Here is a 15,345-nt window from a genome sequence, read left to right as displayed (position 1 = left end):
AATTGTTATCTTGAAGCCGGCTGCCAGCCTCTCCACCTCTGCCCCCTCAAGCCAATCTCATTGTGGGCAAAAAGTTACATGTTGCTCGGAGATTGTGTTGTCTAATTCCCCCCCCCCCCCCCTCTCCTCCTCCCCACCGCAATCGCTCAAATGTTGGTGTTCTTCTTTCTCTCCTTGTGCCACCTCCCATCTCCCCTCCCATTTTGTTCCTACCTCATCAGCGATTTCAGCCACATCTCGGCCTGAGCCGACAGCACCCCAGCACTGCAGTCTGTCTGTGTACGGCTGCTGCTCCGACAACGTGACAGCTGCCTTAGGAGTGGGACTGGCTGGATGTCCCAGTAAGTCCTCCTCCATGTCCCGCTTTGACCCTTTCAGTGTGTCTTGAGTTGTGTTGTGTGCGCGCGAAAAAAATAGGTGTAGATACTATCAGGCTATTTCAGCATATGGGGCTTATTGTCCTTGACTGCAATTACAGTACCAAAGTTGCAGAGCTGAAAACGTTTCATCTTAATCCAAGGAATAATTATGATAATGTTGCACCGTATCAACAGAAAAATCTCTTCATCTGATGATCTTGACGAATGATAGCACATAGGCGGGGGGGGGGGGGGGGGGGGGGGGGGGGGATGCTGCATCAAGCTGTTAGCTCGGGGAAACAGTATGAACGGAGAAAATGCAGACTGAGAAATAAGGATATACAGAGATTTACTAAGGGGGAAACTCACCTAAGCGCACTTTATCCACCTTTTTATTTGTGGTATAGGACTTACCCAACATTTGAGCCTAGCATAAATCTTTAAGACAGAGTATCCATCATAGCAAGCAGTATTCAACGGTTGTACGTCACGTTACGACAGGGTCATTCAAAGTTAGAAAAGCATAAACCGGTGACGTCTTGCGATTTGACTACGTCCATGTTGCTTTGTACTCCTCAGGTACCTGCCAGTGCAACGTCTACGGCTCCTACAAGGGGACGTGCGATCCGGCCACCGGCCAGTGCTCCTGTAAGCCCGGTGTCGGGGGACAGAAGTGTGACCGCTGCGAGCCGGGCTTCTGGAACTTCCGTGGCATTGTGACGGAGAACATGAGCGGCTGCACACGTGAGGAATCGCCTCTTTGTATCTGTGCTGGTTGAGCAAATGCGCTTGCAACAACGTGCACTGCGCCTGGCTTCAACAGCAGGAGCAGCAATGTGTTATTGTTGTGTATGCTGCTTTTTGTTCCTTCCGCATGCATTTCTTATGGCACCTTCTTTGCACAAAGGGTCAGAATTACAACAAAAAAAAAAAGATAACACAAGTGGCATCTAACCATGCAGAGAGTTGTGGTTTTATTTGGTTTTGAGACATCGGCATTGAAAGGTTAGATTTTAAAACATCAACAGTGCTTTGTCCTGAAACAATGTCCTAGTTACTTTAGATAACCCATAGACCTCTCTATGGACAGCTTTCATTAATAACAAAAAAAAAAACAATACTCAGAGTAACGGGGGGGGAAACTGGTTCTATTTTAACTACTGTACTGTGATGGAGCCAGAAACCTTTTGATACAGATACCTCAAAATCGCCATGGCTACATTTCACTGGAGGAAGGAGAGAAATGGTTTGATGGCGTTTTTTTGTTGAAGGAAATCCTACTGCGTCCTTTAGTCCTGTCAAAACTGTATTGAATGAACTGTTTTCATTTGTATTCAAGTGAAGAATGGGGGTCAGGACCCCTTGTTTGTCTTGGTGTAATGCAATATGGTGACCGGCTCGTATCCTGCCGCTGATATATCATAGGACATACACTCTCAGAGCCACAGAGCATTTTCAGTCAACAGCAGGAAGCCTGCAGGTGCCTCACCCGTGGCCTGACCTTAACAAGGTTTGCCCACAGCAAGCAGACAGCGCCCTGCACACCAATACCAGGTTCAGCAGGAGAGGAGGGAAAAAAAAAAACACACACACACACACACACATCATTGATTCCAGGAACATGACGGGGCTGATGTTCTTCCCTGGGGTTGTTTTCTTGAGTTTTGTTACGTACTCGTCCTTCTCCTCCTCCTTTTCCTGCCTCTGTGGCCCCCGAGGCTCGGTGAACTATTCCCAACCCTTTGACTCTAAGACATAGATGTATCAGACGTGAAGAGACTAAGGTTGCCTCAAACGCACTTTGTTCACTATACGAACCAATTATTATCCCTCTTCCTGTCACTGTGCCTAATTGATGCTTTCTCTCTCATCAATCTTTCTCTTTCTTTTTTTTTTTCCCCCCTCGACTTCTCCACGGCAGCGTGTAACTGCGACGCCACAGGCTCTGTCCGGGACGACTGCGAGCAGATGTCGGGTCTGTGTTCCTGCAAGACGGGGGTGAAGGGCATGAAGTGCAACGTGTGTCCAGATGGAAGCAAGATGGGCATGAACGGCTGCGACAAAGGTAATAAGACGGAGTAGCGAGGTTGACCGGTGGGGCAGTAATAAACCACGTGAACGCACATTTGTCTGTCCCAGCGTCTCCCCATCGGTCTTAAATGTTTCTGTGTAACTCGTCTGATCCGCGGGTCAGCCTCGTAGCCGCTCGCTCTTCCTCTGTCTGCTTTTCGCATCCATCTGGTTTGTTGGCGCAGGAAGGAAGCGGCAGCGGGGCAGTTAATCGATAGAGATTAGGAAAATACTGGAGTGTACAAATGACATGTGCGTGACACATCGCCCGTTGATATTTTATTTTCATCACCACGCTCCATTTTCGGATGACTCACAATACTTGAGTGTGTGTGTTTACACTTCTGGATAAGGACTATTGATTACATCGATTTATAATGAAAATAGCCCCAGCGATTGCACGAGCTGAAAAGCCGGTTGAAGGAAAGGTTAGTTCTTGCTGTGGGGGCCTGCAGCTCCTTGATTAAGATGCACCATCAGATATCGACTGGAAGTCAAACGCTTAATGAAGCCGGCGGTCCCAGCACAGTGGTGGGGCACTCCGCCGCGCACCCTGCCAGATGAAAAGACAAGTTACTGAGAACTGGTAGCACATGAAAGCAGAAGCCAAGGGGTGGGGGGTCCTCTAAGCCTCTGTGATGCCGCAACAGTGCAAAGGCCCCACACTTGCAGCCTGGCAGGTGGACTGGTGGGCTCCCCCGGCTGCAGCTCCTGCTGCGGCAACTTCAAGGCTTCAAACACTCCTTAGGACAGCTCCGGGAGAGATCTGTGCAGGGGAAAAAAAATATCCTGAGTACACACCTTTACACAACTCTTTTACCGCAGTAAGGCTGTTTAGGGAAAATGCTGTGGCCTACGAAATTATGACTGATTCACACTGTGTGACGTACAGGGAACTCGACAATTTTATGATTGCATTACTGCTGCTGTAGTGTGGCTGTAAAGGGGCTAAAAACAGATCACTTACGGTGAAGAGGTGTCGGTGGCTAGTTCAGTAGCACCCTAGTTACTAACACGAGTGCAAACACTGTCCCAAAGTCTATACATGCTGTTTTTGGGGGGTTAAAACGTGCTGGACAACCTCTCCTGGGTTTGAAATTGTAACCGCCGTTTTACGTACTAACACTAAAGACTGGACTCTTCTTCACTAACTGGATGACACAGAGAGGGGGTACCAACTTCTACTAGCTGGGGGATCAATACATGTTTTTTTTCCCAAATACAAAAAAGTGGAGTAAGCTATTACTTTTTTTAAGGGGCGTTTAAGGGCTCAAAAAGCATTTGTTTTTGTTTGATTACTCTTCATATTTATGTTTTGAGACTTTTTAACAGGCAGAACCTTCGCTTACTTAATATATGTAAGGAAGAAGTTCTGTAATTGTGAAAGTTTGACGTTGAATATGCATGCAAACACCACCACAACACAAACCCATTTTATTCCCCAGGTCCCGAGGCCCCAGCTTCATGTGACGAGTTAGTGTGCAGCTTTGGAGCTTCGTGCATCGAGGTGAGCGGCCAAGCTCACTGCGAGTGCCCTTCGCCTGACTGCGATGAGAAAAATAAAACCAAGGTGGGTCTTTCAAAGTAGTTCGCGACACAGGATGAACAGAGAGATGTTGTTTCAGCGGGCCCGCAGGGAGTGAACATGTGTTCCCATCTCCCCTCTCTCCATCTCTGTCACTGTGGAGCAGGTGTGCGGCTCAGACGGGGTGACCTATGCCGACCAGTGCCAGCTGAGGACCATAGCCTGTAGGCAGGACAAGGACATCACAGTGCAGCACTCTGGACAGTGCACAGGTGAGCCCCGTTGAAAGCCTCCATGCATCGCGCGTTGCACGGAGGGCCAACTGTCAGCCCCCCGATCACAAGATAATGAGCGGTGCCGCGGCCCAAATTATCCCCCTCCTGCTGTTTCTCCTCGCAGCAACGTGTATGCAAATTTCGCTTGAAATTGTGTGTCTACGAGGAAAAGTACCTGCACGTGATAGCAGAGCGCGGGCAATCACACTTAATTGCGATGAAGCGAATCCAAATATTTTATTCCAAAAGACGCATTTCTGATTCCTGCGTAAGATCAAAGTAATCTGTATTCGCGCTCTCCTCTGAGAGCTTTTCCGCTTTTCATTGTTTTTGTTTTCTCAAGCTCCGTGATTGTGACAGCAAATGTTTTGTCAATTTCAGTGGGTACATAGAGCACGGTAAAGTAAGCCCTGAGCTCCTCCTGCTCATGAACCTCCAGGTGAGAGCAAAATCACGGGCGCCACCGGAGAGAAAAGGTAGAATAAGAAAGAGAAAGACAGTGTAGCATTTGTCTGAACCTTGCAATCCCGCAAGATAGCAATGACACTTCCTCTCTGCTTTCTCGCGCCTCTGTCGGGATTTGGCTTCGTCTTCAAGACCTCCTGTTGGGAAATGCGTCAATCTCTTCGCAGCTTTACTGCTGCCAGGGACAAGGCACTGTTTCACTATGACGAAGGATGTCGAGTACTTGTGTGCTGAGCAAGAGGTGCAGCTCTTGGCCCTTGGTCCAGATGCTGATGGACGTTGTTTTGGATCGATGTAATAGGCGCTGGGACACACGCCAAGGCCATGGATTTCATGTACAGTGAAGTTGTCGCACTAACTGCCAGCTTGCATCACAACGGGGTTCTCGAGACGCCGCCGGCGAGCGCGGTCGGGAAGAGGAGCGCCAGCTGTGTGGTTCTGGCCGTGAGCCACTGCCAGGTGTCTAGCACTTTAAGGTGGAAAAATGTTCATTCACCTTGTTGCTCGGTGGGCACAGATCAGGTGATCCTAATACCGTGTCACCGAAAAAAGCAGAGTCCTCTTTATGCATCTCCCTTGTGCGCTCTTTGTCAGATCCAAACTAGGTCATATCCATAGGAGGCAAGGCTGTTGACATGGTCTGGTTGAATTGCAGTTGCAGGTACACACATAAAGAATCCAAATATGCACAGCAAGAGATCGACAAGGCTTTGATAAGTCCCTGAACATCTGGTACTTACAAATTCAGTGCCGTGGGTTACCAGCAAAAGGAGCCAAAATCCAGTCTGGTTTCACATTCCTCTGTTGCCTGGCAATAGAGATGTGGGTTGCGTGTAATCCCTCACCTAGCATTGCTGCACACAGAAGGCGAGAAGACGCCTCGCAGAGGACTCTTTCTCTGTCGAACCCTCGGGGGGGGAGAAACAGACATGCGGGCGCTGGGGCCCACCGACAGCCACAGAGGATCTTTTAATTTCTTCTCCCGGATGCGGTCGCACCGCGGGTAGCTGCTCCGCCGCCGCTGTCGGCTCGGGGGGGTTAGATCTCGAGCTCATTTCACGTGTGGCTGGGTGCGAATTAGCATTTGCTCTGCCTCCACCCCTCGCCACGCCGCAGCACCGGCCTGCCCTCCCTCCCACTGTTTACACGCAGTGCTTCCAGACTTCCAGCCTAAGCGCTGTGGCATGCTAATGCTCACCAAGCTGCTACGTGGTCTGACAAGAGAAAGATGTCGAGGGCTTATATCAACGAGTGAATATTGATCTTTTTCAACATCATTGATCCGTTGCAACTTTTTATTGTGCTTCAGAGTGTGACTGCTGCTGCTGCTGCACAGTCTGCCACTAATTGGGTGGCTAAGAAAAATACACAATCATGCAGAAGAAGCTCTTCAAACTCTTCCTGCTTGCGACAGAGGACTTGCAGCGAACTGTGATGTTACCAGCTCTCTCTCTCTCTGAAGTCTCCAAGCTGAAAAAAAGCCAGCGCAGCCACGGAGTATAGGGAGGAGCTTTTTTGTCGTTTTTTTTTTTTGCTGTGTCTCAGCAAAAGATGAAGCAATATCTGAGAAACCCAGCAAAGAAAATGCAAGAGCTACTCTACCAAGCAGCAGAGGGAGGGCATTTAGACCGATGAGCAAATTCTGGCACCGGGGGGGGGGGGGTGGGGGGGGATGGTCACCAAGTTGGCAATGACCTGCCTCTCCCATATGGTGTTATCACCTGTAGGTTTGCTGCAAATTGGCAACGAATGGCACAGCATATGGCACAGGCAGCCCTCCGCCTGCGTGTTAGGGTTCTGTTGCCTTCGCCATCTCGCCCCCATGTCCTGCGATTTTCTCTCATTATTCAGTCCGTCATTCTGTTCCCGCTGTTTGCCTTGCCATGTTCTCCCACTGCTAGCTTTGTTAACCTGCTCTTTTCTCGCTGATTTAAACCCTTTTCTGTAGGCATTTGTCCCTATCATTTTCTCCTTCTTGGCTCTGCGGTTCCCTTGTCTTTCCCCCTCCGGTCTTCTGTATCCAGATTCCTCCTCCTCCTCCTCCTCCTCCTCGCTGACACCACAAACAAACTTAATAACCACCTTTCAACAGTGACTACTCAGCTGCGACAAGCCAAGATGACAATGATTTTTTTCCCCCCCCCTCTTCTTCCTGTGACATAACCGTCCATTGCTCCACTGAGAGGAAAACGGGTGGGGGGGGGGGGGGGAGGCAAATGGACTGTTAACCTGATTAAGAGAGGCATCAGCTGAACAGACTGTGCTGTCAGCCCTTCTGTCCTCCTTCAGACGTGTGTTCTTTTCTTTTCCTTGTCCCGTGTCACGGAACTCGCTGCTCGAGACATGCGCGCACACCCAAACAAACATTAAGCACTTCCCAGGGAGCGAGCCGCCTGACGCTAAGCTTGGCACCTGACTGACAGGTGTAGCCAAGAGGAAAGGCAATGCATCGCCACCATACTTGGTGATAGCATCGCTGCTCTCTGTGCACCCCACTCCGAAATCTCTCCCCGTACAAATATCCCCCGAGCTTTAAGCCGACACAACGTGCGTCTCCCGGGCTTTCTGCCGTCTCAGTAGGTATCACATTTCACACCTCGATGAATAATTGCCGATCAAATAGGCGATTATAGCAGTGTAATTAAGTCCTAATCATAATGTTAGGCGAATCCTAATGAGGCGCAAATCTACGGTATAGGGTTTTTTTTTTAAATCACCATTTCACCCACTCACTAACACACGTCTATACTCGAGGGGCGCAAAGAAGTAAAGGAAGAAGGACAGTATTGTCACGCCTGCTTGCCTCGGCTAAATCTGAAGTGCTCACTGACGTAGCATCTCCCTGCCAGCTCACTTCTCCCCCTCAGGAGTTTTTGTCCTATTTATCGTTCTTTTATCACAGACAGTTTGTCCTTTTGCACCAGAGCTTTTTGCATCGGTAATGACGGTCTCTCTGCAGAGAGCCCCCTTCTCTCTTCCCTCGTTTGGAGCGAGTCCTTGTGCCGTGTGTGTTTTCCATGTTTGTGTGCGTCTGTTGACAGCAGTGTGTTTGTGGCGGCGTTGACGGATGCTCGCGCTTCTCTGCGAGCAGCAGTCTGCCGTCTTTGAAGCCAGAGTCAAAGCCGGCTTTTTTCGCCCCATTTCTATCAATCATTCATCACCGGAGGCACTGGCTGTTGGTGATTAAAGCTTTGCTACTGGAGGGGAGCATTTGAATATGGATGTATAATTCATAGGCATTGGCACAACATGCACGCAACACACAAACGTGCGTATTGTGCACACAAAAAGCATGCCGTACGTGTACAAGCACAAACGCACTAGGCGCTATACATTGACACCAACTGGAGCGGCTTAACCCTGTCTGGACAGCATAACTCATAGCTCTGCGGGCGAAACACACTGCGGTGCACATAACTCCGAATGCAGTATGTCATCTGTTGGCATATTCCATATTCACGCTGCATATGGATGCACTTTCATTACTTAAGGTTTGTCAGATAAAGATTCCTGACATCTCATCCATTGCAGGGTCGTTAATCAGAAGTTGCTTTTACTAATGGGAGCCTGCGTGTGTTCTTTTTTAATGCAATTTCATAATGACATTGTTGAGCATCAGGGAGAGGGGTTAGAAGATTAAAAAGCACATAATCATTTAGTAAATGCAGAGGTAAAAAGTTACTGTCAACAGTAGGTTGTAATAATGATTAAGTGGCTTTGTTATGCTTTGTTGGCTAATGATGTTTTTTATTTCCTTTGGTGTGATTTTAGAGCTTGTTATGGAGTTAGGTGAAGCAAAATCAAACATTTTCATCTCTGCTCAGTCATTCATCCATTCCTTGCTTCCTGCCCTTCCCTCCACCAGAAACCATCTCTGAGCCGGCAGACCGACCCACCCCCAACCCCCCCGCCACCACCCCCAGCTCAACCGCTGCCGCCACCATCACCACCGCCCCCCTCCCCCCCAACATGGTGTGGGCCATCCCGCCTCCAAGGACGGCCGAGACCGAGACCACTGAGCGGCCCCCGGCCACCACCCCCTTTTCCACCTTCACCCACAACCGCGCACGAGCAAACCACCGCCACCCCATCCACACCCAGCCTCAGCCGCCGCAGTCCACCGCCTCCTCCTCTCGTAGCAGCCCTGCCCCCTCCGCCGCTGCAACCTCCTTCGAGGGCTCGGGCAGTGGGGAGCCGAGCGGGGACGACCAGACCGAAGAAGAGGAGGAGCAGGAAGAGGAAGCAGGTAGCGGCATCCCAACGGAGGCCAGTGGGGCAGAGGAGCCTGTCGGTAAATCCCTGCTCTTTCACTTCATTTCCCATAATGCTTTGAGGGGTATTTGGGTATTTTTTTTCAAAAAGGGGTTGGACAAACTCATAGTCTCTTAGCTGACATCATAACGCATTCATGCCATCGTCTGTTAATAGACAGTTACATTAACATCAGCACACGTTTACGTATTTGTATGCAAATTGTTTTTGAGGAGACAAATGTCAAAGCCAGGCAGGCGGGGAAGAGAAGTCTTTGTGAACGGATGCCGTTGAGTGTCATTTCCACTTACAGAAGATGCATATCTCAATTTCAGACAGAAAGGAATGTATTTGCACGGTTCACTGTTGCCACATCACCCATGCTCTTTTCTTACCATTCCACCGGCGCGCTCGCTCTCAACAGCCGGCAAAACAAACCCAAGGCTCTGTAAAATACACTCTCGGCAGGCCGGATGAAACTGTTGGCCCGCATCTGGGGATCTCTGGAGCCTGACTTGACAGGCTGATGTGGCTGGGAGGTTGAGGTGTGAGTGTGTGTGTGGAGGGCTCCGTACCTTGTCACATGACTAGTCTCAAATCTCTCTCGACATGCCCTCCTGACTGTAACAGCGGGCTGCGGTTTCTGGGCCTCTGCTTGGACAACGAGGGATGACTGAGACTTTCAATCAGACCGTTTCTTATTTTTTTCTGTTGTTGTTTTCCATCCATCCATCCACCTCGCCTGACAGCTTGCAGTAACGGGATAGAATTGATGGAACAGCGTGGCCCCAATGTGCTCTTCCTCAGCTCTTCCTCCTCCTCCTCCTCCTCCCCCCCCACCCCCCCAGTCTCAGATTTATTCTCTTGTCAGAGGCTGACCAGAGTGCTCAGTGACGTGAGGAGCATGTAGCCTGTCTGCCAAGGAGACCCGGTGTCTTGTGGCTGTGTGTGTGTTTATGTGTGTGTACGTGTGTGTGTGTGTGAATGAGTGTGAACCCAAGCATGCCTGTGTGCGCTTGCTGAAGCACCGGCATCAACCTGTGAGTGTGAAAGTGTGAGCAGATTAGGAGATTGTACAGTGCAGATTGGAATGAATTACTAAATTACTATTACTATGTTTCTTCATAATTATAATGTGTGTGTTTGTGAAGTGTGCTCGTGCGTAGGTATCTGTGTTTTGTGTGTGTGTGTGTGTGTGTGTGTGTGTGTGTGTGTGTTAGTCTTATCTCCCTCTGCCTCATGTCACTGACTGTGTCCAATTCCAAGTGCACATATCACTGTTTGAGTATATAAATGTGAGCGGGTCAGAGGTGAGCGCTTGTACGTGTTTTTGTATCCGCGCTCTGTTGCAATCTTTATCTTTGGCCGAGTGTGTGTGTGTGTGTGTGTGTGTGTGTCAATGTGTGTGTGTGTGTGTATTTATTTGACAGCTTTCATGGCTCCCACTGGAGTCATGCAGCGTCCCCTTGCTGTTGTGCACTGTCCTCTTTCCCCTACCAGCGCTCTCCTCATCAGCACAGCATCTGTAAATCTGCAGACCACACGCCAACAGATGCCCTATAAACCCCAGCCCCCCCCCCCCCCCCTCCTCCAGCCGCCCCTCCTTCTCTTTTGACCGCGAGTCCTTGAGCTGGACGTCCCTCGCCTCTGACGTCTTTACGACTTGTTTAGCCGCTAGCTGTTTGCCTGTGCGATTATTTCTAATCTCTGTGCGGCCATAAACTGCGTCGCTTCGACCAAGATACCCCCTCCACCAGCACCATCATTACAGAGGACAGAGCTGCGCTGCTGTTACACACTCCCATTCTTCAGAGAGAGAAAGCCCAGCCACTTTATGTCTTTTATGTCCCAAGATAACCAGATATACAGCGACCGTAACGCAAACACGACGGTATGGTTTTTTTTTTCTCTCCCGGGAAGCCTTGTCAGCCAATCAGCAGTGAGCCGTTATCGCATCCCCTCATCACTTAAAGCGTTCAGTGTGTGACATGACTGGCAACAGTGCCCATTATGTGTTCCCTGCCTGACAAAATGAGTTCCAGGTGTAAAATTCCCATGAAAATGCCATATAATCACTCCTGACAGATGCCTCTATTAGCGTCCAATCACAGGTCAGCGGACTGAAAAAAGCACACCCCCATCTGCAGACGCGAGAGCAAGTCGTGAAAAATCAAAAGATTTTGTAGGTTTTGATCTTAGAAACATTACCCGTCCACAGAGCCTCAAAAGTCTTTCAGAAAAATAGCTCTACTCTGGGTCTCTGAGATAAGCTGCCTTGAATTTATGAATTTTCTGAAGCTTCATGAATTATTATGAGCCCCTGTGTATCACCCCCAGGTCCCACGGTGGCAAGCACCACTGTACCCGCGGCTGAGGACAGGTCGTCCTGTGACAACACCGAGTTCGGCTGCTGCCCCGATGGCAAGACGCCGTCCGGCACTCCAGAGGGCGCCAACTGCCCCTGTAAGTCAAAAAACGACCTGTTCTACCCTGTAATCACCCGAATATTACCCTGTTCCTCCTCTCCTGTGCTGTTGTCTGTAAGATACGATGAGAGAGGAGAGGTTTTTCTTTCATTTCTCTGTTTGAAAAAAGTGAAACATGTTCCTGGGAGGTTTAAAATCCACATTGTAAGATAACAGTGAATGAGTATCCACTACAGCACTAAACCTTGTGTCATTTTAACAAATTTAAACAACAAGTACCTTGTTAGCGTTGCAAAAAAAAAAATCTTTCCGAGAGCTACATGAGAAGATCAATGCCACTTTCATGCCTGCGTGGAGCTGGAGCTTGAGATTAGCTTAGCTTAGCATAAAGGCTGGAACCTACCAAGGCCTCTAAAACTCCTTGTCTCTGAGATTAACCTGCACACAAACAGAAATGTAAATACAGCAATTTGTAGCTTTGTATCGGTATATGTATGTCATTTTCCACCTGCTTCCAGTCTTTATGCTAAGCTAAAGTAATCGTCTCCCAGCTCCGTTCTTAATGTGCAGACAAGAGAGAGGTATCTAACTTATTTTCTCCTGTCTTCAATTTACAACGTTAATTTGTTGTTTTATTGAGAATCAACACAACGTTTTTTTTTCATATTTAATGTTTACTTCTGGAATAGTGATATTGTGCCATCTGCCTTAAACAACCAGATGAACAGGTGGGGGGTTTTCTTTTCTTTTTTTTCTGCAGCGGTGCCTTCATGAATCACCGCCCTCATATGTAAATGTAAATCGTATTGGCAGGTGGCAAGGAATAAGAATAAAAAAAAAAAAAGAATACACAAACAGTGAAACGGGAAGTCTGACCTCAGCAATCCATGTTTATGAATTTGACAGCACTTGACAGTCTGACTCTGGTATTAGCTGTATCCTGCTTGATCCCCAGTGAGTTTCATTTTCTCTCGTATTTCTCCAGAATTTTGAATGAAGTTTGGTTTGATACAAGAGACAGCATCATATTTTACGGCCCCTGTGCCTTAGTTTATAAATAACCATTACTGTCTGTTCCTGTCTTCCTTCACCTTCTTTTTATTTCTTTTAATCTCCCACCTCTCCTTTTATTCACCCCCCCCCCCCCCCCCCCCCACACACACACACACACACACACACACACACACATTCTTCTCTTTATCAGTCAGTGCCACTGTTCGGTATCTCCCTCTTGAGCTATATCTCACTCTTTTCTCTCCCTCAACTCAGTCAATCTCAATCCAGTCTTGCATCAGTTCATTTCTCTCTGGAGTCGAGCCGGGAGAGAATCGAGAGACTACCAGAGGCCGACGAGCGCTGTTGTACCAATCAGTGCCTTCTGCCAGACTCGGTTCATAAAGATAAAAGGCTTCTTTCTCCCCTTTGCTTCTCTATCTCTCTCTCCTTCCATCCTTCAGTTGAAATCTGCTCTCGACTTGTCCCAGCGGCGTTAGTCTGACTGATTGTGAAAGGGGGGGATTCTCCTGTGGGAGCTCCAGGTCGTGACTTAAAAGAGCTGAGGACCCAAATTAGTGCATAGAGTTGCATTTGCTGGCATGTTGAAGGTCCCAAAGCCTTCCAGTAAACCAGCAGAGTTCACTGCCGCACGATCAACAACATGATGTGAGGCCACCTCCTTCCACAGCGTTCTGCCATTTATTTCTGTCACACAGAAATTACAGCCAAACCGAGATGAAACATGGAACGCCACATCTGTTGAGGGCTGGATCTGATGACCTTTTGGCCCCAAATCCAGACGACTATAGAAGCATGTGCTATATAGACACCTGTAACAGGTTTTTTAGCTGTAACAGATGCGCACGACAGTTGTAACAAATCCGAAAAAGCCTGTAAATATTTATCTCAGCCAACAATGACGGCGCCCCGGCGATCAATACTTCAATCAGCTCAAGTGTTACCTATAAAAGCAGGCAGCGCGGTAGGCCCGATCGATACGCCGGATCTTTTTTTCTCCTGAGAGGGGCTTAGCCGATCTTCCACTCATTAGAAGTGAAATGACACGTCCCTCATGCTCAAATACCCATCGGCCGCCAGCTCACTGTCGCCGTTCAGTTTATTGATGCGCGCCCGGCTGTGTCAAAGCGACAAGGACTAATTGTTTGCTGCTCCAGCATTCGCCATTTCATTGAGACGTCAAATGGTGACGTGGCTCAGGGTTGAGTGTAAGTCCACGCGTTCACGCGCGCGAAGAGAACCTAGAAACCCCTTTTGAGTCCTGCTGTAAAGCGTCACAGTGGATGTCAGACCTCGGTTGAGAATGTATTAAAGGTTCGGTTCGCTCAAATAACTAAAAAAAAAATGAATTTTATCACTCACCTGTCGTTGTGTTCAACCGTGCGGATTTGGATTTATTGAGATATCTCCCCCTGACAACTTTGGGGCCAAAAAAGGCTTTCAGTGTCAACATCGGTTCCTGAGCCTAATGTGCTGTTCAGAAAAAAAATATCCCTGCAGGCCCTCCATATGTTACATTTAAACAAGGCAATCCCATTCCTATGACATCAAAGATAATGACCAGCAAAGGCTCATGTGAAAGTTAATGGCACGCTAAGCTCCAGCTACTGTAAACTCTTCCATATGCCAGTGGAAGTCTGACAAATCCATTACATTTTACACTTCACTGGTATCTGATAGCCAAATGGCTCAGTCCCTCCTTTCATCACTCTCTTTCTTCCTCTCTCAACGTTCGTCACGGCAGTGGGCCGGAAAATCACCCTCTCTGATGTTTGTCTTCTTTGCAGATTAAAAGTCAGATCTCTCTCGCCGTCCCCTCTCGTTCTTTCTGCCCCCTTTTGTCTTATTGGCCAAACCTCGCCCCCGTTCGCCTCTGTTTTATGGCTGCCGTCACATCCGAATAAATGCGCGCTGCCCGCTAAAGCACCGCAAAGCCGAGGGGAGACGGACGCGTCGGCGGCGTCCGCTGTCCCTTTTCGCGCAGTTTTTTACTAGGCTGTGTCAGTCGCCGGTCTGGCGGCATTAAAGAGACAATTACAGCTATCTTTCACGATAATCATACAAGTGCTCTTCCCCGTTCTCCCTGGCGTTGCTCAAGCGGGGGCAGCCGTGATTGATTTGGGCAATTTGTTCTGCTGATTACGAGCGGCGTGGAAGCGCAGCATCAGCGCCTGTGCGCGCTCCTCCGCTCTTCACCTCACACAAACACACCAATCCCCTCCACTTTCAGCTTTATTTCAGGCCCTCTCCTGTCGGGCGGCAGTGCTAAGAAACCGTGCAGAGAGTTGATAAATGTTGGACAACATAACCCCCAAGGTCTCTCTCTCTCTCTCTCTCTCTCTCTCTCTCTCTCTCTCTGCTGAAGAAGGCACTTTTCAGAGTGCCAGTGGGCTGTTTCCTTTCCTAGTGTGTTGGTTTTCTGCCGTGTCTTTGCGTGTCTGTCTAACTTGTTGTCTTTTCACCCAGCCCTCCACGTCCGGGCCAGCTTTTGGGACGAGCCTCGGTCTGGTAAAAGTGGCCCATTTCTCCGCCTTCCCCTCCCTCCTTCTCTCATATCTCACAGTCCACCTCTTTCCACCACCACGACCTCCACCACCACTACGTCCTTTCTAAACCCCCACGCAATCAGCAACAAAAATCACTAACCTCCCCTTGTCAAACACACGCAAACACACAATCCATCACTAACCCAAAAACTGGCACTACCCCAAAACGAGGCACTGTGTGAAGGCAGCGGGAACTGAGCGATAGAGGAAGGTTCGAGCCTTTCAGTGTCACATCTTCTTCCTTCGCCTGCTCTCCTTCCAGCCACCATGAGGTTCAGCGGTTTCCTGCACCTGGACCAGGTGGAGGGCCAGGAGATTTTCTACACCCCCGAGATGGAGGACCCCAAGTCGGAGCTGTTTGGAGAGACGGCCCGCAGCATAGAGAGTGCTGTAAGTGCGACAATGTTTTGCTGG

The 15,345-nt window shown here is 49.0% G+C and overlaps 1 protein-coding gene across 1 annotated transcript in view; it reads left to right on the top strand.

Annotated features, from left to right (window-relative positions):
* Positions 1-15,345, top strand: part of agrn (agrin) — a 235,893-nt gene that overhangs the window by 188,783 nt on the left and 31,765 nt on the right. Inside the window, exons 14-21 of the mRNA XM_070910328.1 lie at positions 222-341; positions 939-1,103; positions 2,281-2,424; positions 3,875-3,999; positions 4,121-4,226; positions 8,560-8,985; positions 11,283-11,408; positions 15,194-15,321. Coding sequence (XP_070766429.1) covers positions 222-341; positions 939-1,103; positions 2,281-2,424; positions 3,875-3,999; positions 4,121-4,226; positions 8,560-8,985; positions 11,283-11,408; positions 15,194-15,321 — 1,340 coding nt within the window. The remainder of the gene's footprint in view (positions 1-221; positions 342-938; positions 1,104-2,280; positions 2,425-3,874; positions 4,000-4,120; positions 4,227-8,559; positions 8,986-11,282; positions 11,409-15,193; positions 15,322-15,345) is intronic.

This window comes from Enoplosus armatus, chromosome 8 (assembly GCF_043641665.1).
Source record: "Enoplosus armatus isolate fEnoArm2 chromosome 8, fEnoArm2.hap1, whole genome shotgun sequence".
Taxonomy (NCBI): Eukaryota; Metazoa; Chordata; class Actinopteri; order Centrarchiformes; family Enoplosidae; genus Enoplosus; species Enoplosus armatus.
The sequence above is the reverse complement of the archived record's forward strand: the minus strand, read 5'-3'. Positions and strand labels throughout refer to the sequence as shown.